Below are 27,978 nucleotides of genomic sequence, written 5' to 3'. Positions count from 1 at the left end.
CGTACTTTATTGATTCTAGCTTTCCTCTGTAGATGTTAAGTACCTAAAGTTAATTTCCATCTGTCTGAATAAATCCAGCAAGTCATATTGAAGTAAACTAAATCCTTTTTAATTCTTATTGTCACATAGGTGAGAGAAGAATATCAGAAAATACCTGGTATGTCGAAAAACATAATTCTTAAATTATAAGTGAAACACAAATTAATATCTTCTATGACTTATCGAAAATTCCAAAAACCCCATCAAATGAACTATAATAGTCATATTATAACTTAATGCCTAAATTTGTCTAACAATTTCTTGTTGATAGAATATTAAACAATGGATTTGAACGTTTCATTTAGCCAGTGTTTAGTTGTCACATAAATGAATGAATAAGCACTGTTCGCACTTGAGGCTGAAGTTGTAAGTCTAATGCTAAATAATGTTATATATTGAGAATATACTTGAATACTTTGGAACTGTTCGAACTGTGACTCAAGAAACTGAATAACTACCGTCAGATGATCAATTACGATAAATAATTTATTTTAAAGCTGTAAAATGTTTAGCTGTTTAACATATAAACAGCTAGGTATTTTCAAATATTGTGTTACAAAATGATCATTAATAATTAAATGGAGTATATTTACATGAAAACCATAACACATTTCCTTGAAAAATTTAGTCATAGAAGCAAAATGGTCTGGTTGATTTTACCAAAGGGTTATTATTTTTGTTATCAACGTACGTACATTTGTAATTGAAAAATACAATTCATTGAGTATCACTATGGTGACAATATGACCTCATATTATTCACATGGGCAAAAATACACCTGCCGCTTATTTTTCTCCATACATTCTACATAAAACTGTTCTATCAAGGTATTTTTAGGGAAATAAAGTTTCTGTTCATAATTTTCGTTCTATGGTTTTCACACATTTCTGCTAATTGTTTTGTGATTTAAAATGGAAAATTATTTGAAATGATATATCGTGTAAAAATAATCTATGGTAAGCTCACAGAACATAAAATGAATCACAATTACCGCCTATGAGCAGTTTCTAATTATTTATAGATAGTCACTTTGACAGGTTGAGTGAAAAAGTCTATAAAATACTTTAATGTAAATATACATCAATTAGTAAGGCATGAAAAATCTGCATACTATCTAATATCCAGAGTTCGATGATGAAAATAAACTCCATATAATAATGATAATGCCCACAAAATAACATAAAGTATCATAATCATGTAACTAATCTAAACCAGACGTTTTCAATCCATAGATGGGCAAAATATTTCAAAGTCGAAAATAAGTGAACAATGAGATGGAAATGATAAACTCCTTGAATGTAATATTGCGTTATGTTGGGTCAGGTGATTTCATCGTGAAGCACTCATTTTCTTTCTATGTATCATCACGGACTATTTCAAATGCATAGCGGTACCGGAAATAAATTATTGAGATATAAAATATATCAATGTTACATATAAGGAGATTAAATATAAAGCCAATTATGCTAATTATTTTCAGCTAATGCATATGATTTGAAACTGTAGTATATAAGTTATTAAACTTAATTTCTTCGAGGAAGTCAGGAGTATCATTCATTTCACAGACTTATTTTTAGATAGATTATTGTTTTTAAAATATGTTATGATGGTATAGCTAAGAATTCTAAATATTTTATTATACTGCTTTTATTTAGAGCAATAGTAAATTTGGCTTGAAAAGAATTATGTTACTTTTCTCACTATATCCTATAATTTTGCGTCCTCATGAACATGACTAGCGGTATATTTTTGTAGGACGTTTTATGAACTCATCCACAAACTTCGAGAAGGTACACTGAATTGTTTATTTATAAATATCGAAATTCTTTCTTCCAATGAAAATATAAACTAAGATCAGTAAGTAGTAGACTTAAGTATAAGGATGAAGCATTTAGATAAACAGATAACCTTCAGGGAATGGGCTCATGACTGAAGAATTAACTTCACCAGCGTATATGTGTTTCTGTATGATTGCTTTATAAGCCACATTATTTCTATTACTGTTTCTCCTCTGATTTCCAATATAATGCATTTTTAGGTAAAATTTAAAAGTGATAAAATTCTATGTACATTTGAATTGATTTGTTTTCTAACATATTTTTTACAAAGAAATATTTGCTTTCATAATGTACTTCTCTAATAGCAAAATAAACTAGCGATCACTTTCTAGTAATTTCATAAATCACTGAGGTTCGTTCTAATTTGGTGATGTTGGTATCATTTAAAAAACGGTTTTGATTTTGGTATTTTTAGTAAATTCATTACTATTAATATTTAATCAGATAAGAACAGTGCACATTGAAACAATTCCTTTTTAAGATGTTGAACTGACGTAAAAGCCCTTATGCTTAATGGTACTTTTCATCTATCAAAATAAATAATCGATTTTTTATCCTGGGTTTTTGCTTAATAATGAAATCATATCATCCAAAATAATATATGCAATAATGGAATTCTCATTACTAACGTGAAACATGAAGGACCAAAAACGACATTATATAGGTGAAATAAAGGTTCATTATAACCTATGAATACTTAAAGTATTTCAATCCATATAAACATAAATCAAAGTAGCCCGGCTGAAAACAAAGAGGTTGTAAACATTCCATTGTATATAGTAGTAATCTTAATATTTTTTGCACCGTTAGTCCTTACCGTATGGATGAAGGAGAAGAAAGAGATGTGTCCAATGTGCGTTGAATATCTCTTGGTTGAACATAATAGAATGCGCCTTTTTTGTTTACTTCGATGCTTGTTGTTAAATCGAAACTTGTATCACTCCCATCAAATTCTTCTAAACTGTCATCCAAATTTAAGGATATATCTGTACTGTCATTATTCTCGTATGTTTTTCTGTTTTGGGCCGATTGTATGTTTATAAGGTTTTCATTGAATAAAACAGCCTGACCTGATGTTGCACTGTTGTCTTGTAAATCAGATACAGTAGTCTTATCAGAAGACGGAGACGACAAAGATGCTGTGGTAGCTAAATTTGGGGTTGTTAATGAACTTGGATTAAATTTTAAACTAGCGTCATGTTCTACACTTACCACATCATCTTCATTCTGACTTTTAGCAAGCTCTCGGCTATGGGTAATTCGTAAATCTGTAGACGAAACTAGTGAAGAAGTCAATTCATTACTTGTGATAGATGAAATTAAGTTGGTAATTTTTCTCATCTTTATAAGGTGAAATTGATTACTTGGAAACATTGATGTGACATTTTTATCTTCGAACATTTTTGACACTGTGTTGCTTATTCTTTGCTTAGAATTACTGTCAAGGTTCATCCATTTGTTGAATTTATCCGTGAATTTTGATCTTTTCTTGACAAACGTTCTCCAAGAATAACTAACATTCCTTAATTTACTTGGAAATAGCATTCTTCTCATTCGTGGTTGATTGACTTTAGAGATTTGTTTGGGTGTTGATGTTGAAGCACTCAGAGACTGGACCATCTTTAATGCTTGTCTATCTTCAGAAAATTCCTGCTTCAATATAAAAATCTTGCTTGGTTCTTTACTTAGATCGACATCGAAATGATCTTTTTTGTCTTCTTTCTTCTCATAATTGTCAACGTCAGTATCACCAGAAGATAATGGTCTAGCTTTAAGAAGCATTTCATCAGTTTCATCACTCTCATCGGATTTGCTTTGATCATCCTGATAATCTGCAGTTGATCTGTGACAATCTGAATCTCCATTAAACAAATTAGGATAGTTAGATATGTTCAGTTTGGCTGGGGTGTTACCAACTATGTCGGATTTTAAAAGACTGTCTGGTAGGTTGGTCGAATGAATTATATTAGAGTTTAAAACAATGGCTGCACACTTATTGTGTTGTTCCATTGTCTCCTTGGGTAGAAATCTGTTAAAAAATTTAAAATCAAACAAGTATCAAACGAAATTAAGGTAAACTTAAAAGAATAAGTTTTTGAAAGAAAAGCTGAATTCTAGTTCGACATGTGAAAGTTTTTTCTATAATTATCAGATAAATACATCATCTTTTTGCACCACTTTGATTTCTGTTATTTACGTCTTCTCAATTTAAATGAGTAGACATTTCGTTAGTGTATATTAAGGTGAGTATCACCTTATTTGTACTGGTCTTGTAGATCACCTAAACATTTTGGGACACTCATGATTTTGGAGATGTGACCAAAACGTGTAGATCTTTTCTTACAAACTCCTTAATATTTCTGAAAGACCTCTGTTGTTTTTGCAACAGATTAAAAACGAAAACTTTTTGAATTTTTGTACTTCATAACTTTTTAGCCTTTAAACAGGAACAGTTCAACTATCTGATGATTTATTTTATCTTATACTGGAATAATAATTCGTTTACTATTAGATCAACGGAATATATATATATATATATATATCATAACTAATAATTATAATCGTGAACAATGTATCCACAAAGAAGTCATTTATCTTACAAATGTAGGAGTAGTCATACGATAAAAGTTGATCATTTTGAAAAGTGACTTTTTTAATAAATATTATCATGTTAGAAACTAATCAAGTGTTCTTTGATATAAATGATAATTGTGTTAATAATAATCTATTATTATAGGTGTGAAAACGTCTACAGTAATTTTGTTAGAATGAATTTTCTACATTTACAGTGTAGATAGTTGGAAAAGTAATGGTATGAAATTATTGCATATTAAAATACTTAAACGTTGTAAAATTCATTTAAAAAGTAATACTTTAAAAAAATAAACAGTAATGGTGAACGAATTGAATAATTTGAATCATTATATTCACCAAGTAACTTGGATTACATGATTTACATTTATTGGAAAAGGAATTGAGAGGAATCAATATATTCAATCAGAAAACAACAAGAAACTTAACAATTCTTCACTAGTTTTGATAATTTTGATTTACTTAGTTTTTGCCTCTATTAATCAGTATAAAAGAAATCAAATGTATAACCTAACAAGAAAATCATAAAGCCGCTTAAAGAGTAAGTAGATAACGAATTAAGAAAAAAATAGTTGCTTACGTTTCGCTCTTCTTAATTTTATATTTTTTCTAACGTTTTTTGGTTTTTATTACCGAACCAACTAAACGTTTATGACTTACGTTATTATAACTCAGGCAATAAGTTGTATGAATTCCTTAGATATACTAACGGGTCATGAGTCTATCAATAAACGAAGATTACAGTTCATCTGACCTAATTTAAGAGAAATCATTGAATTTATTTTATATAAAAACATTCAATTGTGCTAATAGTTGTTGCTGAATACATAGTGAACGACTGTCATATTTGGTTTGAGAATAAGCAAAAATACGTCGTTGTGAAAATTTATTGTAACAACTTATCAACTGAATTTATTCATGAGATACTACTAAAGATACCTGTTGTTAGATATGATGGACTTCGCACAACTTAACATTGAAATTTATTATTAAATGAAAGATTTCAATCTTAGCTGTTGTAAATCAAATGTAACGATATAAAAACAGCTTCCTCTCTTACCTATTCGTTCGATTACAGAAGAAATTTAGTAACTCTACTCTGTGTAGATAATCAAAGCAAGTTTTTTCATATTCTTCCACCTGTATAGTTTGTGTGCTTTGATCCACAGTCAATGACGATTGATTATCACAAAGCTGTTGACAGGTTTGTTGTTGTTGGTCGTGACCATTAAATTTCTGGGAATAATTCTGACAAACAAAATCAGTAAAATAAGGGTAGATTGACGGAGAGTAATAATAAAAAGTATTTCTCTTCAGGGAAAACAATTTCATCCACTGATGATTAGTATTAGGTTGTGCTGTCAAATTTTTAAAACTGTGACGTAATATCATAACTGATTATTGTTTATTATTAGGTTACTAGAATTATCTTTTACATCACCTACAAAAGCAGCATGATTTAAAATAAAAATAATGCTTGCTTAGGATTGCATAACTAAACTCCAGCTTCATATAAAGACACAGACCATTAGTTAACAGTTTGATGCTTGACTTAAGTGCCATTGGAATTATCTTTAACTGATTGGTTGATTTAAATTTCCAATCAAATGATGTATTTATAATAAATAAATTTCTGTGTTGTTCATTTGTGTTGAAGTGTATTAAGGTCAATGCAAAAGAGCGGTTGAGGAGTGCAAAATAGTATTTTGATTGCTGTTATTACCGTTATTATTAAAAGGTAGATTGAAAATCAATAAACATCAGTTCAATTACTATATAAAGACCAACAATAATTTATTTAACAATTATTGTATATGGTAATTAAACATAACAAAAATACTACGATTAAAAATGTAGAAAAGAGTTTGTTTACAAATTGAGCATAATCGAATTTTTCTAATGAGACAACTTTATGTAAAACACCACTGACATAAACGAGTAAAATAAAACATAAAACAATTTGAAGTCACCTTTTTAAATTACTGTCATTTTCTATAAGATTAAAGAATATGTATGATCAAAACGAATTATAGGATTTTGTTTAAAGTACCTGAAAAACCAGTATTTTAATGTAAATACATTCTACTAATATAGTCTTTCTTGTCAAAAATTTTCACGTAATGCTGACAATAGCTATTGACAATTGCAGAATACAATATTTTGACTTAGCTTTTTCTACAATATAACTTTAAGAAGTGTAATATTCAATGAAACAAATCTATATTTCATGACATTAACCGCTTCCCAATTGTTTTCCTCTGAATTCAACTAATACTGAAAGAAACACGGTATGTCTTAGAATATTGATTTAAGTGGAAATAAGTGTGATGTATATTCGTGGCGTGATTAAGAAAAATACTTTCAAATTCTATTACAACGCCTTTCTCTGAAAATAGGGAAGCACAAATATGTGTTTGAATAGGTTTAAACAATATCTAAATAGAACATGGTTTAATATGTGCCTAGCAATAGTAAGAATAATTACTAAGGCTTCGACTTACTATTTTATCATCAGAATTTTGAGTTTGGAATGGCTGTACACACTTTGCATATGATGTAGTAAGAGTATCTGTAAATCAGACATATGAACCATGTAAATAAATAACATTTTTGCAAGTTAGTAAATAATATTATAATAATAATCACTTGGACACACCAATGCTTGTTTATATGCTGAAGAAAAGTTTCTCAGCTCAGATGCGTTTTTCTCGGTAAGCAGATAGACGTTACGTGGAATACATAAAGATTTAAGTCGCATCATCAAACCTAGCAGTCTTTTTATGTAACTCATAGCTATATCACTTCATCTGGTCAGTTAGTATTCTCAATGTAGTGATCTCCATAAAAATTGTGTTTTATACCTGCAAAATTATTCATTCATAAGCATTTCTCTCCATAGATTTTAAGAATTTGATTGTTGAAATGCGTTAGCATTTGATTGGTATACTCTAAAGTTTTACGTCATCTCGCATGAAATTTAGGATAGAAACATCTGTCAGTAAATGAGACGTAGTTACCGATAAATCTAATCTTTGTTGGTAGTCAGGCAATTACTCATCGAACACAAGGGAAGACGTTCGCGCAATGTCGTAGATTGACTGAAACTAGACATGAGCACCGTTGGGTGTCGGCTCAGTGGTTTAGGGCTTAAGTACTTGTGCGCAAGATAGAGCTTGAGTCTTGCATGTGCGGTCGTGGGTGCACACTGCTGAGGGGACCGACTATGGGACAAAATGCGTCCAGTACTTTCTGGTTTTCAATGGTGGTCTAACAATGATGGATTCACGAATTCAAAGTAACTGAAATATCTTGTAATAGACGAAGGAGATTTTAATGTATATAAATTGTATAAAGGAGAAGCATTAACATATTAAAGAGACATAAGTGTATGTGCTTAGAGCAAGGTTTAGGTAATTGTTGATTGCCATTTAATCTTTACCAGGATAACTAGCGAAACAATATTTCTTGAACTTCAGTATATTACTCATAAGTAGTCACTTGTTTCACGGTTCTTTTTTGAAATAAGTATTCAAATGGCTTGAAGTGAATAGCAATAAACACTGAGAAGTTATATTCACTCGGTGTTGTTTACTTGTATTTTCCCATTGTTATTTGGAACTGCGATTGATCAGTCTCTTGGCATATGTGAATCCTGTGCGGACTGCCTCGATATTGCCTTAAGTCACAAGGTTTATAAACAAAGATGGATGGTGGCTAGCAGTGGAATAGAGGACGCGCGTTTTGTCCTACTTGGGACTCGTCGGTTGGATGTACCTCAATAACAATGGAAAGATACAAGTAAACAACACCAAGTGAATATAACGTCACCCCATTGCAGAAGCAAGTGACTGTCAGGACTCAGTAGCTGAGTGGAAAACGTGATGGCGTTTGAATTGAACGTACTGGGTTCGAGTTCCAGAGTGAACATCAACTCTGAGATACAGGTACATCCCGCTGACGAGTCTCAAATAGGACGAGCCGCACGTCCTGGATTCCACTGCTAGTCACTATTCATATTTGCTTATAAAACGATGAAGTTATGTCTATAATTACTAAAAATATTTGCGTTTCCAAGAATGACTACTTTGGAAAAGATATAAATTGGTAGAAACAAACCAATGTTATCTTTTTGATATTTTGCAGATTCGCATTGTAAAGTGCGTTCTTTGAAATCTAAGCACTCATTCATATTGTTTGAAAAGGCATTATCCTGCACCTAAACAATCAAATGTAAATAAATGAAGACTGAGTAATTAATATTAAATAACTCTGTAACTTTATTTATAGTTATTCATATTGTATGCTATTTTCGAATTTGTATTTTAATGAACGTTTTCAATAATGCTACCATGTAATTAGTTTACAAAATAATCTTTCCAGTTTGCTTAAAAATATATTTGGATGTATATACAAATTTTAACTGACAAATTGAAAAATTCTTTACCGTAGGTGTTTTTAATGATATAAAGAATTATTCCAAATATTCTCGTTCTCTTTGTACATATCTCAATATTATATAAGGATTATATGTTTTCATTGCATATCTAGCTGTTTTGATTGCTTTAGCTAAGTAACTATAATTTTTCAATAACATTTATTTTTTAAATTTATTAAATTACTGAAAATGTAATGCTAACGATTTTAATTTGTACTTATAGATTTTTATGAACACAAACTTACTGAACCTTCAGAACTGGATTTTCGGAGGAGTGTTTTGCGTTTGTTCAAAGTTTTAGTATGATCTAAATACTAAAATATATAGAAATCTAATGTTAACGGTTATATTAATAAAGATAGTTTCAAGAAAAACACTGAATAAACATATATCAGCAGATTACCTGACAAATGTAGAGTATCATTTCTTCAGCCCGTGACATTTGTTTGCTGATTCACTATGACTATGGCTAGGCTAAAATTTATGCACATATGGTTGACCGATGATGTCATATTTGAAGTTGTTCAATTTTTGAGTAAACCAAGTAACTAATGGTTTGTTGAGTACAACTGACTAGTTAGTCATTTATTCGAACATATTAGTTTTAAATAACTACAACAAAAGGTACCGAAACTATGTTCTCCATAATATATTTATAGTTCAAATTTCGTATTTCAAGTAGGCGTCAATCGAAACTTTCACTCTTATCTAAGGATATTCAAGTTCACGAAATAATAAACCACATTTCTGTAACAGATGCCAGCTTTTAGGCAATTAATACGATGTTGGAAAATTCTTACTTGATAAGTGAGTTTTAGAATAACATAATTAACGTATACTGATAGAAAAACAACTTTTATTGTTAGTTGGTTGAAGGAAATTGCTAAAGTGACTTGGATCTATGTTTCATTTCCATGAAACCACACTGGTGAAATTTGTTCACTTCAATTGCGACATAGTGGCCAAGAGGTTTAAACATGTTACTACTTAATCTATTTATTCAGGATATTGACTGAAGTTTAAAGTGACTAGACTACAGGTTATCGACGAATTTGAAAAGTTCTATTTATTCAGTTATTTATACTATTCAGTCAATTATTCTCAGAAATATGTTAGTACCATCCTTCCATAAACATATTCGCTGTCACAAGTCATTATCTTACTGTTACTGTAGAAGTCGAATACTTGAACATTCTACAATTACCTTCAAAACAATGAAGTGCTTGTTTGCTATTTGTATTCTTTCATCACATTTATACAATATAAACTGCTCTCAAACTCAATACCCTACCAGATATTCACGTGACCGCAAGTCTTTGGACTGACTGTGAGAAAACAAGAATCATGTATGTATTTTTTGATGTCCAAATGATCATATCGTTTTCTCTACAGTTTACCAAATTTGTAAATATTAAAAAAATGTTAAACATTAGTTCATGAAGAGAGGAAACAACCGAAAATAAAATCAATAGAAAGTATTTACTAACTTACTCTTCCAACTGTACAATAATCTTTTTCATAAAGCCTTTGTTTCAATGTCGAAATTTCGTTCAACAGTTGTTTTATATAAGTTGTGCATGAATCCTAATGAACAAAATCATAATATAAATAATTCTTTGAATTTTATGTTATTTAACTCCGCGTGTAATCTCCTCAGGGGCTAATGCCGGTACCAAGCCTGGATAAAGGAGGAGGGTTGGGCATGCGGTTAGCAATCGAATCCCGTAGAAAACTAACTCGCTAAAAAACACTAACCAGAAAACATATTTCAAACCATTTTAACTCTGTCCTGGGAGTTAGAAGGTCTTCATTTAAAAGAGTTATGACGCCTCATATTGAAAGCTGAGTTCCTTCCTAAGTCACGAAGCTGATGCCTCTTCTGACAACCTGAGCAACCATTAATTTAGGTACATGGGATGTTCGTACAATGTGGAAAACCGGGAGAGCCATCCAAATTGTTGCAGAAATGAAAAGATACAACCTGGAGGTACTCGAAATCAGTGAAACACATTGGACGCAGGTTGGACAACAAAGACTATCTTCAGGGGAGCTGCCGTTATAGTCCGACCATGAAGAAAAAAATGCTCCACATACACAAGGAGTTGCACTGATGCTGTCCAAACAAGCACAAAATGTACTCATAGGATGGGTATCTCATGGACACAGAATCATCAAAGCCTCTTTCAAAATAAAGAAAGAGGGTAATACAATGAATGTTATCCAATGCTATGCGCCTACCAACGATTACAATGAAGACTTTAAGGAGTGATTCTGTGATAGGCTGCGGTGAATCATTGAAAAATCCACAACAAAGGACTTGACCAATATGATGCGAGACCTAAATGCCAAGGTTGGAATGGACAACACCGCAGATAAAGACATCAAGGGACGACATGAACTAAGAGAAAGGAACGAAACTGGTGAGAGATTTGCAAACCTATGTGCCCTCAACAAATTGATCATAGGCGGACTATATTCCCACACAAGCAAATTCACAAAACCACATGGACTTCACCGAATCACTCCTTGCAGAACCAAATCGACCATATCTGCATCAACAAAAAGTTCAGGGAAACGATGGAGGATGTGAGAACCAGGAGAGGAGCTGATACAGCATCAGATCATCACTTGCTGGCCACTAAGATGAAATTAAAAATAAGAAGCACTGGACAACAGGGCGGACAACATCACAAAAGTTCGATGTGGCTTTTCTTCGAGATACTGACAAACTTAACAAATTCACGATAGCCCCCAGCAACAGGTTCCAGGCCTTCCATGAGCTACTCAGTGGAGAGAGAACTACTATGGAGAACAACTGGAAATGGATAAACGTGGCAATCATTTCAACATGCCAGGAGGTTCTGGGCAACAAAAATCACCATCACAAGGAATGAATCACTGTTGATACACTGGATGAGATTCAAAAAAGTAGGAACAAGAAGACAGTCATTAATATCAGCCGAACAAAAACAGAGAAAGATACAAGCTGAATACACAGAAATAAACAAGTAAGTGAAGAGGAGCATCAGAACCGACAAACGTAAATATGTGGAAGATCTAGCAATGACGACAGAAAAGGCTGCCAGTGAAGGGAACATGAAACAATTGTATGATACAACAACGAAACTTGCTGGAAATTACCGTAAACCAGGACGACCAGTGAAAAGCAAGGAAAGCAAAATAATCACCAACATTGAAGAGCAACGAAACAAGTGGGTAGAACACTTCAAAGAACTCTTGAATCGACCAGCTCCACTGAAACCACCCAACATCGAAGTAACACCCACTGACCTCTCGATTGATGTTGGCCGAACAAAGGTTGAAGAGATCAGCATGACCATTAGACAACTCAAGAGCGGCAAAGCAGTAGGACCAGACAACATTCCAGCAGAGGTATTGAAAGCAAGATTTGGGATGAAGAACAAGTATCAACAGACTGGAAAGAAGGACTTCTGATCAAGATACCAAAGAAAGGCGATATCAGCAAGTGCGATAACTACAGAGGCATCAATCTTCTCTCAATACCAGGAAAAGTCTTCAACAGGGTATTGTTGAACAGGATTAAGGACACCGTAGACGCCCAACTTCGAGATCAACAGGCTGGATTTAGTAAGGATAGATCGTGTACAGACCAAATCGCAACTCTACGGATTATTGTGGAACAATCAACTGAATGGAATTCATCACTCTACATCAACTTCATTGACTACGAGAAAGCATTTGATAGAGTGGACGGGACAACACTATGGAGGCTTCTTCGACACTACGGCGTGCCTGAGAAGATAGTCAATATCATACGGAATTCCTATGATGGATTAAAATGCAAAATCGTGTACGGACGACAGCTCACTGACTCATCAGAAGTAAAGACCGGTGTTAGGAAAGGTTGCTTACTCTCACCCTTTCTCTTTCTCCTGGAGATCGACTGGATTATGAAGACGTCAACATTTAGAGGGGAGCACGGAATACAATTGACAGGTAGGTTGCAGCTGGACGATTTAGACTTCACAGATGATCTGGTTCTTCTATCACACACGCAACAACAAACGAAGGAGAAGACGACCAGTGTAGCAGCAGCCTCAGCAGCAGTAGGCTTCAATATACACAAAGAGAAAAGCAAGATTCTCCGATACAATACCACATGCACCAATCGAATCACACTTGACGGAGAAGCTTTTGAGGATGTGAAAACCTTTCCTTATCTGGGCAGCATCATTTATGAACACGGGGGATCTTATGGATATGTGAAAACGCGGATCGTCGAAGTAAGGGCAGCATGTCTACGATTGAAGAACATCTGGAGCTATAGACAACTGTCAACCAACACCAAGATCGGAATTTTCAATACAAATGTCAAGACAGTTCTACTGTATGGGGTGGAAACCTGGAGAACCACGAACGTCATCGTCCAGAAGATACAAGTGTTTATTACCAGTTGTCTGCGCAAAATACTTCGAATCTGTTGGCCAGACACTATCAGCAACAAGCCAGAAAACAAACCAGAGTCCAGCGAAGTAAGAAATCAGGAAGAAAGACTGGAAGTGGATAGGAAACACACTGAGGAATGCACCCAACTGCGTCACAATACAAGCCCTCACACGAAATCCTGAAGACCAAAGGAGAAGAGGAAGATCGAAGAACACATTACGCCGAGAAATGGAGACAGACATGAGAAGAATGAACAACAGTTGGATATAATTAGAAAGAAAGGCCTAGGACAGAGTGGGTTGTAGAATGCTGCTCGGCGGCCTATGCTTCATTAGGGGTAACAGACGTAAGTAAGTAAGAAAGTAAGTAAGTAATCATGTTATTTACCTCATTCACTTTGGGTACATTTTTGATCAACTTGGCTTGTTGAGCATAACGTAGAGTATTCAACGTTTCGTTGTAATATTTGTAAGAGGGTGATATAGCTGTCAAGAAGTGAAATAAACCATTAAAAAACAATTAAAAAATCGTATTCTTCGAAGTTCAATAAATTTTTAGTTTATAGTTTATAGATTGTAAGGTATAGCTAAACTTAGTGGGTAATGGAATGAATTATATATTATACATTCTGGATTGTAGTAATTAAGATAATATTAATGAGCGATTTTAAAGTTGATTTATCAAAAGGACATGTGTTGATAACCCTACAAAAAGCTTTGATTGAAGCGCTTCTTATTTGTGGACAGATTGTATAAATGTTGAAATGGCTAGAAGTTAATTAGTTAGTAGTTTTTTTATCTCTACTAGTTTCTGTGTCTGTGATGATGTAGATACATTAATGGAAAGGGAGTGAGAGTCATCTTTCACATCATCTGGGTAATTGTGAACATAACGCTAATATTGGATAATCAATAAGCAAATGATTTATAAAGGATACTGAGTCTCTCAAAGCCATCAAAAGAATAAAAGTAAATCCATCAATTAAAAAAAACCCTGTTATTAAAAACAAAGATGGATGGAGACCAGCATTGGAATCTAGAGCGCACGTTCCGTCATATTTGGGACATGCCAGTCGGGCATGGATGTACCGGGGTCAATGTCTATCCCGGGATTCGAACCCAGTATCTTCTACCTCAAACGTTACCACGTTATCCACTTAGCTACTGAGTAATGATAACCACTAGCTTATATTGTTCGTTTGAATCTTCCCATTGATGTTTAGGGCTGTAACTGATCCAGGCAATCCGCACAGGATGTACATATGTTAATAAGAGACTGATCAGTTGCAGTCCTAAACATCAATGGAGAGATTTAAACAAAAAATATGAAATGAATCTAAATCTGGCATTAATTTTGTATTGAGTTAGTGGCATTTTCCCTAATGTCTGATTGTGAAACATAGAAATTTATTCCCTCACTTAAAATTTCTTTTCCTTTCCATTTAACTTAACCCTGAACTTTTAACTTTGATAGTTTATCTTCCTTGTAACAAATATTACAAACAGTGTGACTACAAATTCAAAGTTTTAATTACCTGGTGCCATATATTTCTCAGTTTTCACTTCTACAACATTCATATACTTACCGTACAGATAATCAGCCTAATCAATGATTTTTGAAATTCTCCTATATTTATTGCCTTATATTTGCCTACCTTTATTCCATCTCCAACTCTAACGAAGACTTTTCACTATAAGTAGTGAAACGTTTTTTATTCGATTTTTCAAAAGATTAATGCTGTTGGAAAAAGTTTAAGATTTTCCTTGACATAAACGAATTTGTTGAAACAGGGTTATTATTATCAGAAATTTTTAGGGAGGTCAAAGAAACTGTGTGTTTGTACTTAAGGGGTTGAGCAGTATCGCTAGTAGATCTATTCGTTTCTTCTTCAACCCTAATTAAATAATTTATGTAAACACATCAGTACAATGAAGGCCTACCGTAAAATTTAAAATTAAATATTCTCGAATTAAAATGATTTTAATCATGATTGAGATGACATAAATGACATCTTAAGTGCTTTTGTAAATGAAACAACTTAAGTAAAGGACTTAAAATATTTTTTCAAACCTATAATTGTTTTTATAACTTCTGTACAGGAAGAAGTAATGCACTTCCTTGCAGTAAGTTAAAATAAATCAATAGACTCATTCTTACTACACAGCTTTGGAAAATAGTATGTTTTATTCCATTGCATTTCTATCTACTGCTGACCTGTTTTATTATTGTTGATTATTATTGGTTAGAATAGTTTTTTATTCATATACTTTCCGTTTATGTGATAAAACCTTATTTTTATCATGAAATTCTAAATTAATAATCAAATAAAGTGGTTAGAAATGTTATCCGCTTATTTTACTGATCCATTATATTATTCATTAGAAACTTACATGAAGCTGATTTGCATGGTTATACAAAAACTGATATCGTCAAGCATTTTAAAATCAGAACAACAAAAATTACATTTATAGCTTATTTACTTGCTATCATTGTGGTATGCGCATTTCCGCCCAAAGAATCTCTTAACAGCCATGTTAACTTGGAATTTCGATAAGGAATATGAAATGAACTGCTGTGATGAGTACTTGAATGGAGAGAACTTCTGGTACTATTCAATGTGGACTGACTACTATGTGCTGCTAGTTCCGAATCATTGCTAAAGATCGAATTTCTTTCAGCTGAATTAAAATTAAAGAGATTATAGTTAATATAACTAACTGAACTCATCAAACTGATATGAGTGATAAAACATGAAAATATTTTATTTTGTAAACTGGTGACTGCTACTTACTAGAAAAGTGCATGAGTATTTATGTTCTCAACTTATTACATAAAATACGTAACTTCTAGTCAGAAACCACTCAACAAAAGATAAAAGTGGAGTAGACAAAGTTTTGGTGGAGTTTTGTTCTTTGAGTTGGATGGTTTGGTTGTGAAGCTTACATCGTTCATCTGAACATCATCAGCACAAACTTCTGGTAGAAGTGAAGTGTTCGAATTCCTCCAAACATAACTTACAGCTTGTCCTGTAGACCTCGATCTCGATTGGGTTTTGTTGACCCTTAACTGTCATTGTTTACTTCTTTATTTTGAATGTATCTCTCAATGATTTGATTATCGGTTCAATATTTTGTCCATGATTTTTCTGATTAGTTGGTAGATTAGGTCGATTTCAATGTGTTTATTGATTACTGATAAACCTGAGCGCCCAGCCTCTAACAATTCTCTAGTGTTTTTAGAATTCCTTCTATTCAAGATCTCAACTTTTTTCCAGTCGGATGTGTGTTCACAGCTGTCTACATGGATTGATATAAGCGAGGATATGTCATAACGATTGACCGCTAATTGATGTTCGTGCGGAAGAAGATGAAGGGGTTTGTACGCAGTTGATTATATGAGTTCTTGGGTTGTTGCCATCGTAACTGAGAATTTGATCTGTGTGGGTTGGCTTGAGATACATTCGAATCTCCAGCTTTCCTGTGTCGTTTCTGGTGATTAGTACATTCAAAAATGATAGTTTGTTGTTTGACCTTTCTTCCGTTATGAACACTATGTTATCGAAGACGTTGTTGATCAGACTTGTGGTGGTTTCCAGCTCATCTTTTATAACGATGACAAATGTGTCGTCCACATAACTCATTTAAATATTCGGCTGGATCACTGGTAAGATCAAGGTTTCTAGTCTCTGTATCACAGCTTCTGCAATAAGTCCTGATATCGGTATTCTCATTTGCATTACTTTCATTCGTTCGTAGATATTGTTGTTGAATTGACACTATGTTGTTAAGCAATAATCAATAAGTAATTTGTGACTTTGAAGCTTTGTGTTCTTTGTGAAATATATATCGTAGAAGAGAAGCACGTATACAGTTTCCTTTGCTGAGCTTGGTACAACTGAGGGAAATTAGGCTGTTACATCAAAGGATACCATCAGTTCGTCGTTGTTAATTTGGATCTCCTTAATCTTATCCAGGAATTGTATTGGAGATTTGATGGATGGAATCAACTAAATGTTTCAATATTCGCGAAATTGCTCCCAACAATTTATATGTTGGGATTCCAGGGAGTGCTACAATTGGACGTAGTGTGGTGTTCAGTTTGAGTGTTTCTGGCTTACCGTAGAATCAGGAGAGTACTGGTCCATTGAATTTCATTTGCTACTGATCATGCTTCAATATTCGTCCTGCTTTTACGGGCTTGTTCAAAGCCCTCGAGATTCGGTTGTATAGCCTTTTGACTGGATTTGTGTCCATCGATTTATATACGCCTTTATCCTAAAGTAGTTCCTGATATATTCTTCCTTGCCAATAATCGCTGTAGTGTGTCCTTTGTCCGTTGGGACTGTGACGATATCTTCCCTAGTTCTCAGTTTCTTCAAGGCTTTTTGATCTTGTGAAGTTAGTTGGGTGTTGTTATTGTTCCGTCGAGTCAGTGGTACTATGGTTTGTCTTATTTCCTGTTGAGTTTCTTCACATATTCAGGGAGTTTTGAGTGATTACTAATGCGGCGAAGAGCTCTAGTTCTTAGGCGTCACTGGTATTGTAGCTTACTCCTTTTCATAGTACGTGTTCTATGTTTGTCTGAGCTTGCTTTGGCAAGATGACCACGCAGTTGTTTGTGTCTTCTTCCGTGAGTGGTTTTGAAATCTCGATTAATTTTTTCTTGATGGCGTTTCTTCTTTGTTCTCTGTATCGTCTACATGATATCTTTGTGGCTGCTGTCACGATTGCCAAATGTTTTGGTGTGAATATCCTCTCTAGATTCTCTTTTTGGTCATTCATGACGTGTTGTGTTTCTAGATTCTGTAGTGTGCGTCAGTTATCATTAGGTGTACCAATTGTCTTCCATGTTGCTCAGCTATTATCCATCCCGTTGAATAGTTGATTGGAGGTCTATATGTTACACTTGTTGGCAGAACATGCCAACAAAGACATACGTGGAGAAAACAGCTGTTTTTGAGTGGAACCCTGCTGTTTGGCGAGATTTTCCCATTTTCGAACAATGAGAAGCGTGCTTCGCTCATATAATTTTTAAATGGTGGAGAACGATGGTGGATGCAATTAATACTAGAAACAATATGTAAACCTGGGGATTCAAGTACATTTAAACCTGATCCACATATATCAAATTCTCAATTACATTAGCAACAACCCAAGAACTCACAAAATCAACTGTGTACAAACCTCATCCAAGAGGAGGAGGACACACTGCAAAATGCTTGCGGTGCGAATATATCAAGAAAAATATCTTTCATAGTTGAATATCTTTCAGAAGAACGACTACTCAATCAACTTTGTAATGGCTTAAAATAGTAAATTGATTGCCTTGATAACCGTTATTATATAAATCCCAACGGTGTTCGAAATCAGGAGGCAGTAAGGAGCAGTGACTACAGTGCACTTGAACACTTCACTTCTACCAGAAGTTTGTGCTGATGATGTTGTTCAGAAGAACGATGTAAGCTTCACAACCAAACCACCCAACTCAGAGAACAAAACTCTACCGAAATCACCCACTTGAGATACAAATCTCCATTATCTCAAATAGATGTTTTTTTTTGTCCTAACAATAAACTGCAACCATACTTGTATATTTGTAGCCTTATTTAAATGCATTGTACATTAATCGCTAGCTTTCAAATAAATAACTACTCAGTCGAACAGAAAACTGAATGATCAAGAACGTCTTTGTATTTCAAAGGCAAAACATGTTTTAACCAGGAGACGTGGCCTATTCTCTGAATCCCATGAAAATCCCCTAATACATTTTTAGGACTATTGTATTGTTGACTGGAGTTAGTAATTAATATTTATAGATAAATAAGTAAACTTAAGCTGTTTATTGGAATAGGCCTACATTAAATTATCGCCGAAGGTTAAACATTTTGTTTATTCAACAAAACCTATATTATCATGATAAAAATATATAAGTTTCGTAAACTATTTAAGTTAGTATTGTAATGAAAAACCTTTTTAATACAATACTAATAAAAGTATAACAAATTTTCAGTCACACAGTAGCTTTTCAACTTCTGTTTGAATAACAATTGTGTTAAATAAACACACGATAAACAACAGGTGAAATGAGTAGCTGTTAACCTTTTTACTACTTACAAAAGATAATTAGTATTCACAGTTCCTGGCTTGAAATTAAAAATCAGTCTTTGTTTCCCTGCATCTAAAGATATTGGAAATCTAATCAACACCAGTTTCCATAAAGAATAATTTCCGGGTGGAAAGTTGAAAAAAAGAATACTTGGAAATATCAGATGTGGAAAATCCATTTGCTTATAAAAAATTTCATCGTGAGCGAATATCACCTGAGCAATGAATAAAGACGGACAGCTAGAATAAGTCAATTAAAGAAGCCTATCAGGGCAAACCGGATATTTCGAAACGTAAACTGCCTTTAGTTGTTCAACCAAATTAATGGTGAATTATGATGTAGTACAAAGCATGTCAATTGCGTTTATTTGACAGATCTCTTTTTGAACCTTATAAATTCCCTTGTTGTTCGTATTATGTTCACTTGCTTACATAAATTATTTATGAAGTGCGCCAAACTTCTTGAAAGATTACGAATATGGGAATTAGGTCTGATCACATTTTAATACTCTATATATTCCCATAAAAGTTGAATAGTATCATACTAATAAGCAATGAAAACGATACAAAAAATATCTCGAAGATATTTCTGTTCATGTGAAACTCTTTGATTTGCCTTAATTGTTGATAAGAATGATAAACGAATTTTGAAGAGTTGAATATTTCGAGGTAAATATGTTTTTTTCTGTTTGGTGCTTTAACAGTTGTAAGTTTTTAGTAAATGAGAGAATCACTAAATCAGTTGTCAGTCTATTCTTCTCCAGTGACAGCAATTTTCTTCTTTTATTTAAAGACAAACAAGGATCAAGTGTCAATAAGAAGTATTAGGTTTCTGCGATTTTTTGTCCAGCCTGAATCACATTTTTGATAAGCTGTGAAGATAAGTCCCACTGTAAGTCACTTTGTCTTAGCTATATATCTCAAAGTTATCTTTCTCATTTATTTACATAGATAGAATAAGGTCAGGATTATCAGAAATCAAACACAATATTTGAATACGAACACGTCTGTTATATGAATCAACAGAAAATGAGCGTGATGGGTTTAAAGAATGCATAGATACCGTACCAAAAATGAAAACTCTTAAAAGACATGAGAATACAGTTGATGAAAAGTTCGAGACCAACAGAGGTGCACAGTTCCTATCCAGAAATATTGAGAAATACTTTTTCAGGTTCTAAACATTTATCAATTACCAGCTTTTTTCACTAAGTTTGAAACTCCACAAATGCCAGTAAACTTGGCACTAAAATTATGTTTAAAAGCCTGATCTTTCAGACAAACGAACTTATCCATGTTCCCGAAAAATTATATAAGCAACTTAAAACAATCACTGTAAATTGTTGCAGTCGACATACCAGTACAAAGTTAACAACTATATGACAGCTTTCTAACAAGAATAAATCCCAACTGCTTGATCAATTTAAAAACAAAGATTCTGTCCGCTGGATAAAAGCATCGGGATTGTTACCGTGAATTGAAAGGACTATTTTTCAAGTTTATATTTCATTCTGTTTCATAGCAGCAGAATTTTTAAGCAAAATCTTAGAAAAACGATACAGAACAAAGTGAGTAGAAATGAGTAAAGATATTTTCGAAGATAGAAGATGAACCAGTTTTTGGTGGAGACCTCTATGGGCAACTTTGATCAACTTGATCCGTTATTCCACGGTTTTATGGTCTCCATGAAGTACACAAGAAAAATATTCCTTCAGGCGTTTAGTTGTATGTGAATAACACTCCAGAAAATACTATTGGTAAGTGAATTTTTGAAATTCTTCGGCCAGCCAAAAATTAACTCATTAGAAACACCACTACCTATTCATTTGATTTTGTTGATTTATAATCCGATGCCAGCGTAGACGGAAAGAAGATAATTCTAATGGATGCTATCACTTTATTTACTAATGGTACTCTTTCCAAACAATCTGCCTGCCTTTCGATCATGTTGTAAACAACAAACATAATGTAGGTGTTCCATTACATTATCCAAAATAATTTTTGCTTTGATGCACTTTCAATGTCCGGTTTTCATTGTGTAATGAGTTACATATTCAAGCCAACGGTGTAGCAAAAGGGTCACCACACGATCCAATTTTAGCTGACTGTTTGATTGTAAAACTTGAAAAACACTGTACTTTGACCAATAATTGGTAGCTGTCATCTATGCAAGAGATACCAATATGATGCTATCACTATTTGTGATGGACATATCGATCTCGGCGGTATTCTGGCAAACAGCTGTCGTCGAAGAATTAGACTTATAATGAAATCAGAGTCTGATTCCGAATTCCACTTCTTAGATGTCTCCTTGAAAAAGAGACCAGATCGTTTTTCATAGGGATTAACATATAAAAAGCTAACCTGGAATGGCTAGTATAAGAATTTTCAAATTTAGATCACATTGAACCAACAGAGAAACCTAATTCACTCCTTTTGCTCGGCTACTAGGAGAGTTTGTTCTGACGATACAACTGACATCGAGTCAGATAAACTGTAGCATATACTTATCAACAACAGATGTCTATTTAAATTCAATGAGAAAAATTTGGAGCCAAAAATTACTGTGAAACAGTGCTTATAGCACCGAAGAAGATGAGATAATGAAGCCGAAATTCTAAAATAAACAGACTTTCGAGATTTTTGAGAACATTCTGTTTGGCTGAACCTTGTATTGTCTTATCTAGTCGACCTTCGATTTACAGTTGTGTGGTAGATAAACTCCCCCATCGGACTAAACCAATGTGAATCCATCAGTTTACTTGCTCGTATATGACATGCTATATTGGTCACACAAAGCGAACTTTTTTGAAGTGCATGTCTACGTATTACCCTGATTGGTTATCTAAAGAACTACACGAGTCAGACAGAAGCTTCGTGCCGGAATACCAAGTTGATTCTACTCTTTTTCCTCCACCAGAATCGACCTTTAAAACCAGTCATATAGTCGGAAGAATCGACTATAAAGGAATACAACTGAAAAGTTTATGTACAACGAATGATTTAGTTATTTAACAGTTTAACCCTAAACTTTGTGTACAAAAACAGTGTGTCTAGTCCAATACAGTTTACTTGTTATTAGCTACAGAAAAAATTCAAGAAATCAAATGGTATAGAACATGTTACTATGTCCGCAGATACACTTTACACAAAAGTTAAAACATACAAATGTTATGTATAGCTCACCTAGTTTTCCGATAACTGTACTCAAACATGATAAAGACAAGTTGATTTTTCGGCCTTCATTGAAACGTTTATTATCATTCAAACTATGCACACGTTCACTAAAGTAATTATCAAAAAAAAGTTATTAAAATCTCGACTGTATATATACAAATATATATTGGTCAGCTTGTATTTCTACATGTTGATTGGGTGAATGACTTTTGAAATAAAGTTCTAAGCATATAGATCACAAAAAATGATAATGACACAGAAAGTGAAACAAAATGGCTGCCCAGAACTTCCACATTTTTTAATGGTGATCTACCGTTGATTGGTTCATGGTTTCTATAAAATTTAACAATATACACAACCTCGTGCTGAAGACGTTTCAAGATATTTACAAGTTTCAGCTGAGTTAATTTATTTCTTACTTTTAAAATAAGCAACATGAGATGACATTTCTTTTACTATAAAATAACATAACTCTCATGAAATGATTTTTAAGAAAGAATAACTGTCATTAGGTTCAAACACATTTTTAAAAATACATGCGTAAATAAAATTCATACTATCATGGTTTCCTAGGCCATTTTGCTACTGGTTTAAGTGTTTACTTCTAGCTGAAACGAATCACTGGATTAGCACACTCTATCATATTAGTTTTTATTTAAAACTCAACTAAAATTATATGTTCCGTAACATAAAGAAATAACGATAATATCCGATTCTTATTGTAAGTAGTGATTAAATGTAGTTTTTTGTATAACGTGACTGATTTGCGGAGTTCATGTTAATGTATTTGACTGTAAACCATACTCTTTATCTAAATGCTAGTGATGTGATTTTAATACCCAAACGAAAGTGAACAGAGATTTTAATTTTTGATTCATTTATTAAAAACCTAGTCTCTGAAGCACCAGGTCACTCTTGTACGACTTATACGTCGTCTGTATTTTTAAATTTTCTGTCACAGATAATTCGTGAAATTGTCTGAACTTATTCAGGTGATCCAATAGCAAATTGTTTACTACTTGTAAGAAAAGTGAGAACGTCGTTATCAAGTGTTTCAAGAGTATGAAATCTGTCTAAGTGTATAATGAAATTTTTAGTTGATGAAATGTTTTGAAAACCTACCTTCCAGCCAAATCAATTAGACAGAGTTTACTGTTTATCGTTCTTGGGAAATCATTTCCAGATCTTTCCTGAAACAAATATAAATCAAATTTTGTGGATACGATTTTCTAGCACTAAGACCACTCACAACTTTAATAGAAACTGCATTTCTTATTTATATAAAAAATATTAAATTTAATTTACTTGATATTTCATGTTCTATAGTTTTAATTTGCCCTTGTCACATTGATACACTGTCCTGAGTCATAAACAATATCAATTTTTGTGCCTGACGAGTTATAGAATCATAACTTACTTGAAAGCAAACTTTTTATGATTTCATGAGGTATCTTTCTAGGCTGTCAGTGTTTTGTTTACTTGCATTACTTACATACTACATATATGTACTTTAAACTAATCGTTTACTACGAAATAGAATATGCGAATTTATTTTTTTTAAACAACATAATGAAGTTAATAAACAATTACTTATCTGAGGAAGCACATTTTCTGGTTAAGATTTGGATGGAAAAACGTTTTATTATCCAGAATACTTGCTGGAAGCAAATTCATCAGCTTAATTAAAAATGTATAATAGTAAAGTGCGTTAAAAGGACAAAGATAGTGTTTACATATAGCCGGAGTAATATATAGTCGAACATAGATAACTGGGAATCGAGAAGAATAAGCCAGACGACTATTCAGAGAAATCCTGTTAGAAGCAGTAATCCTTTACCAAATAAACGGTCAAAGTAAACTATTATGAAAAATTAAGAAGGATATTTTCTCAAGTAAAGGATAAATTAACGAGGACAAGAAAATCCAAATCATTAAGACAGAAATTTTTCTCAGTGCTGAATGAAAATAGCACTTCAGGGTGTGAATGTTTACTATTTGTCACATCCATATATTGCGAAATCCGATAGTAGAATAGTGGCTTGTTCACTAAAAAACAAGTTGGAAGTAATATTTATATGAAATCATATGGTTGTACAAATGTTGTGAATCATTACTAAACAAACTGTTTCTAAATTATTATAACCAGGCACATGTTGATTACTTTTATGACGTTAAAAACATAACAAAGATATTTTCAGAGATTCACCATTGTACTACAGCACGATATTGAGTTGTTAGTGGATATTTATGTTGCATAGTATAAACCTACCTCATGGTAATACAGTGTGCAAATTACGTGACTTCTGCTACTTTTTTCGTGATTGTGGTTAGGGGCTGTAGTTCTAAAAGGTATCAAACAACAAATAAAATTTGTACGTTACTGTTTCTTTTATGAAAATTGATACAAGTAGGATATCATATTTTTTACCGCGTAGTACGAAAACCTTATTGATGTAGATTATACCATCAATTTCATCAACAATCGTAATTTAAATTCTTGAACATTATACTAAGCAATTCATTTTCGTCAAAATCGCCCAAAATCTTTAATGTAGATACTTTATAATAAATAAAGAATGAATGAAAGAATTCAAAGATGTTTTATGAAGTTACAAACATATGGTTTGTTTAAATCCTCTTTTGAAATATATGAAATATACATGTGATTTTACAGAACCATAATTATCAAATAACAGAATAATCATCAAATGGTTGTATTTACCACCCATCATCACTAAATGTGATGTAACCTAAGGGTATTATAACTTGGGTCATGAATTAATAAAAGATCTTAAAGTTTTAGGTGGAGTTTCATTCCTTGAGCTCAAAGAACTTCTTCAACATCTCAATGTCTCAAAGCCCTTGAGTTCATTTTCACGTACACTACGTTACTAAATTTCTTTAAAGCAGATCAAAATCATTTATTTTCATACACCCATGTTTCTTGCTTTTCTAGTGATGTATAGTGTTAACTCACAAAATTAATGCTTGTCTGAGTACCGAGAAAAGATTACCTCATAAATGCGAACTGATTCACACTGTTATGTATTCATAAAATTGTGAAGGACAATGTAAATAAGTTTCTTCTAAATAGTGTGCCACTATTTTTGCATAAATAATCTAGCTCGACTTTGAAAATAAACTTGTTTGACAGATATTTTTTGGTGATTTGCAAATTGTTATTATAATGCAAATTTATTGTAAAAGTTTAAAATATAATTTATGGCTATCAAAATAGTTCCATATTAAGGCAGGTTCTCTTCAAACATTTCAACTAATAAATGTATAGTTTTGCCGTATAAGTACTTCAGCCATTATTGAAAAACCTATATGAATAACTCACTTCCAGAATTAGAAAATATTTGTTTCAAGTAATACAGTAATTACAGGGTTTCATTGCCTCAATCAGCTGGAATTAACACACACAATACGATCTCGCCAGTCGGGGTCGTGGATGCGCACTGCTAAGGAGTCCCACAATAGGACAAAATGGCCATCCAGTGCTTTCAGGTTTTCCATGGTGATCTAGCTTCAATTGACCAATGATCTCAACTATTGAAATTGCTATAATATCCACGAAACCTCTTCTGATATAAATAACTGTTGTCTTTATTGTTAAAAAAATACATCACTTTCTAATTAGATTAGATTCACTAATTTTTGAAAATGTCAACGGCGTATTCAGGAAAACACTTATTCTCAATAAATTAATTTCATAAACTTAAACGTCTTAGTAAGTATTGCTTGGTGAAACGGTTTGAATATTACGAACTCAATATCTCTAGCATTTTATAAGATCTTCAACACTATTCGTACTAGATACTTGATACTGTTGAAGAATATAAGCAATTTACGACACTTACCTATTTTTAATACTTTTATCAATGATTGAACGCAAAGTCTCAACATCAGTCAAAGTTGCTTTCATTAGACCTGTAAAAAATAAAAAGGTATATTTTAGCGGCAAAACCAGTAGTAAATAAGTAATGTCAACTAATTTCAAACCTACTTCTTATACAATTTACCACTGCTTGACATGTTTGAGAATTAAGTTACTGACCAACCACCAATAAGTGGTCTGGATTTCTTCATATAATTTAGTGACTGAAATAAATGTTAACTCCATTTGCATCTAGTAAAACACAACCTAATATTGTGTCTATTCTATCTGCTTAAGGTACTAATGTTCTAGCTATTTTGTTCTTATTTACGTCAATACATTGAAATAGGTTATTAACAAACTATTGTATCAGACAAAATCATTAGTTTGATGTTTCATTAATTTTTTCCGGATCTGAAGAATGTTGTTTTGAGAAAATAAATGACTAAAAAGCATTACCTTCTACATATGGTCCATCATCAGGATGCTCACGAATACGCAATGATGATTGTTCCTTTGTACTGTTAAGTAAATCATGAATTTTTTCATTGTATATTTCAACGAAACTAAATTTTTATGCATTATGGAAGTAAGAACGAAGGAACAGTGGTTAGTTTCATAACACATGGATGCAAGTTATTACATTTTCAATTTTAAGTATGCACTGAATGATTTTCTAATTTTCGCCCATGCGTCTCTCATAATATACAGCATAGCATTTTCTTAACTGACCTTGCTTGAAACATCATAGTAATTATGAACTTAAGTAATAATAATAGTGATTCCATAAAATTGTAAAAATCCCAGTTTAATGATACAAATATCATTTATTTTGTTGTCAGAAATTTAGGCACATAAGTATTATGAAATATGAACCATTTAGAAATATGTTATCCACTTGTGGTTCCGCTTCATTATCGGTATTATAATACTAACCATTCATCACAAATAGTACATTGATTGACATTAGTTATTCAAAATAAGTATTACGAAAATAATCTGAACTAATGTCATTCTGATGCACGAAATACATATTCAAAATCGTGAGAATTTACTGATGTTTGGATTTCAGGGTACGCAATAGTACACTATTTTCAAATGTTAGAGATATTATGATGGTGGAGAAAATTTGTAGCTCAGGGGAATCAGTTCGATGGAGTTTTGTTCTTTGAGCTAGATGGTTTGGTCGTTAAGCTTTCATAGTCCTTCTGAACACCTTGCTTCTACCAGGAGTTTGTGCTGATGATGTCGTTCATAACGATGATGAAAGTTCCACGACCAAACCATCCAGCTCAGAGAACAAAACTCCATTAAAATGTTAGAGATATTTTTAGGATTATTTCGGCAGTGCAGATTAATGAGTAATTTTGATTATCGATATTCGTTTAAAAAATACTTGAATTTCAGAACAGGTAACTTCACAAGACAACACTTAAAACCTGAAATAAAAAGCTCAACTGATAGTTTTATATGAAGATACTAATT

The 27,978-nt window shown here is 32.8% G+C and overlaps 1 protein-coding gene across 1 annotated transcript in view; it reads right to left on the bottom strand.

Annotated features, from left to right (window-relative positions):
- Window positions 1-2,633: 2,633 nt before the first annotated feature.
- Smp_140570 (putative kinesin heavy chain) overlaps window positions 2,634-27,978 on the bottom strand; it is a gene marked incomplete at its 5' end in the record, with an annotated part of 44,762 nt that continues 19,417 nt past the window's right edge. The window contains 13 exons of the mRNA XM_018793739.1: window positions 2,634-3,906; window positions 5,530-5,717; window positions 6,971-7,038; window positions 8,586-8,685; window positions 9,150-9,218; window positions 10,396-10,488; window positions 13,720-13,817; window positions 15,813-16,010; window positions 22,623-22,720; window positions 23,736-23,803; window positions 24,883-24,955; window positions 26,477-26,546; window positions 26,953-27,059. Of these exons, the coding sequence (XP_018648221.1) occupies window positions 2,691-3,906; window positions 5,530-5,717; window positions 6,971-7,038; window positions 8,586-8,685; window positions 9,150-9,218; window positions 10,396-10,488; window positions 13,720-13,817; window positions 15,813-16,010; window positions 22,623-22,720; window positions 23,736-23,803; window positions 24,883-24,955; window positions 26,477-26,546; window positions 26,953-27,059 (2,446 nt within the window). The 3' untranslated portion in view covers window positions 2,634-2,690. The remainder of the gene's footprint in view (window positions 3,907-5,529; window positions 5,718-6,970; window positions 7,039-8,585; window positions 8,686-9,149; window positions 9,219-10,395; window positions 10,489-13,719; window positions 13,818-15,812; window positions 16,011-22,622; window positions 22,721-23,735; window positions 23,804-24,882; window positions 24,956-26,476; window positions 26,547-26,952; window positions 27,060-27,978) is intronic.

The sequence above is a fragment of the Schistosoma mansoni genome, chromosome 1, assembly GCF_000237925.1.
Source record: "Schistosoma mansoni strain Puerto Rico chromosome 1, complete genome".
Taxonomy (NCBI): Eukaryota; Metazoa; Platyhelminthes; class Trematoda; order Strigeidida; family Schistosomatidae; genus Schistosoma; species Schistosoma mansoni.
Note: the sequence above shows the minus strand (reverse complement) of the source record. Positions and strands in the feature narration are given on the sequence as shown.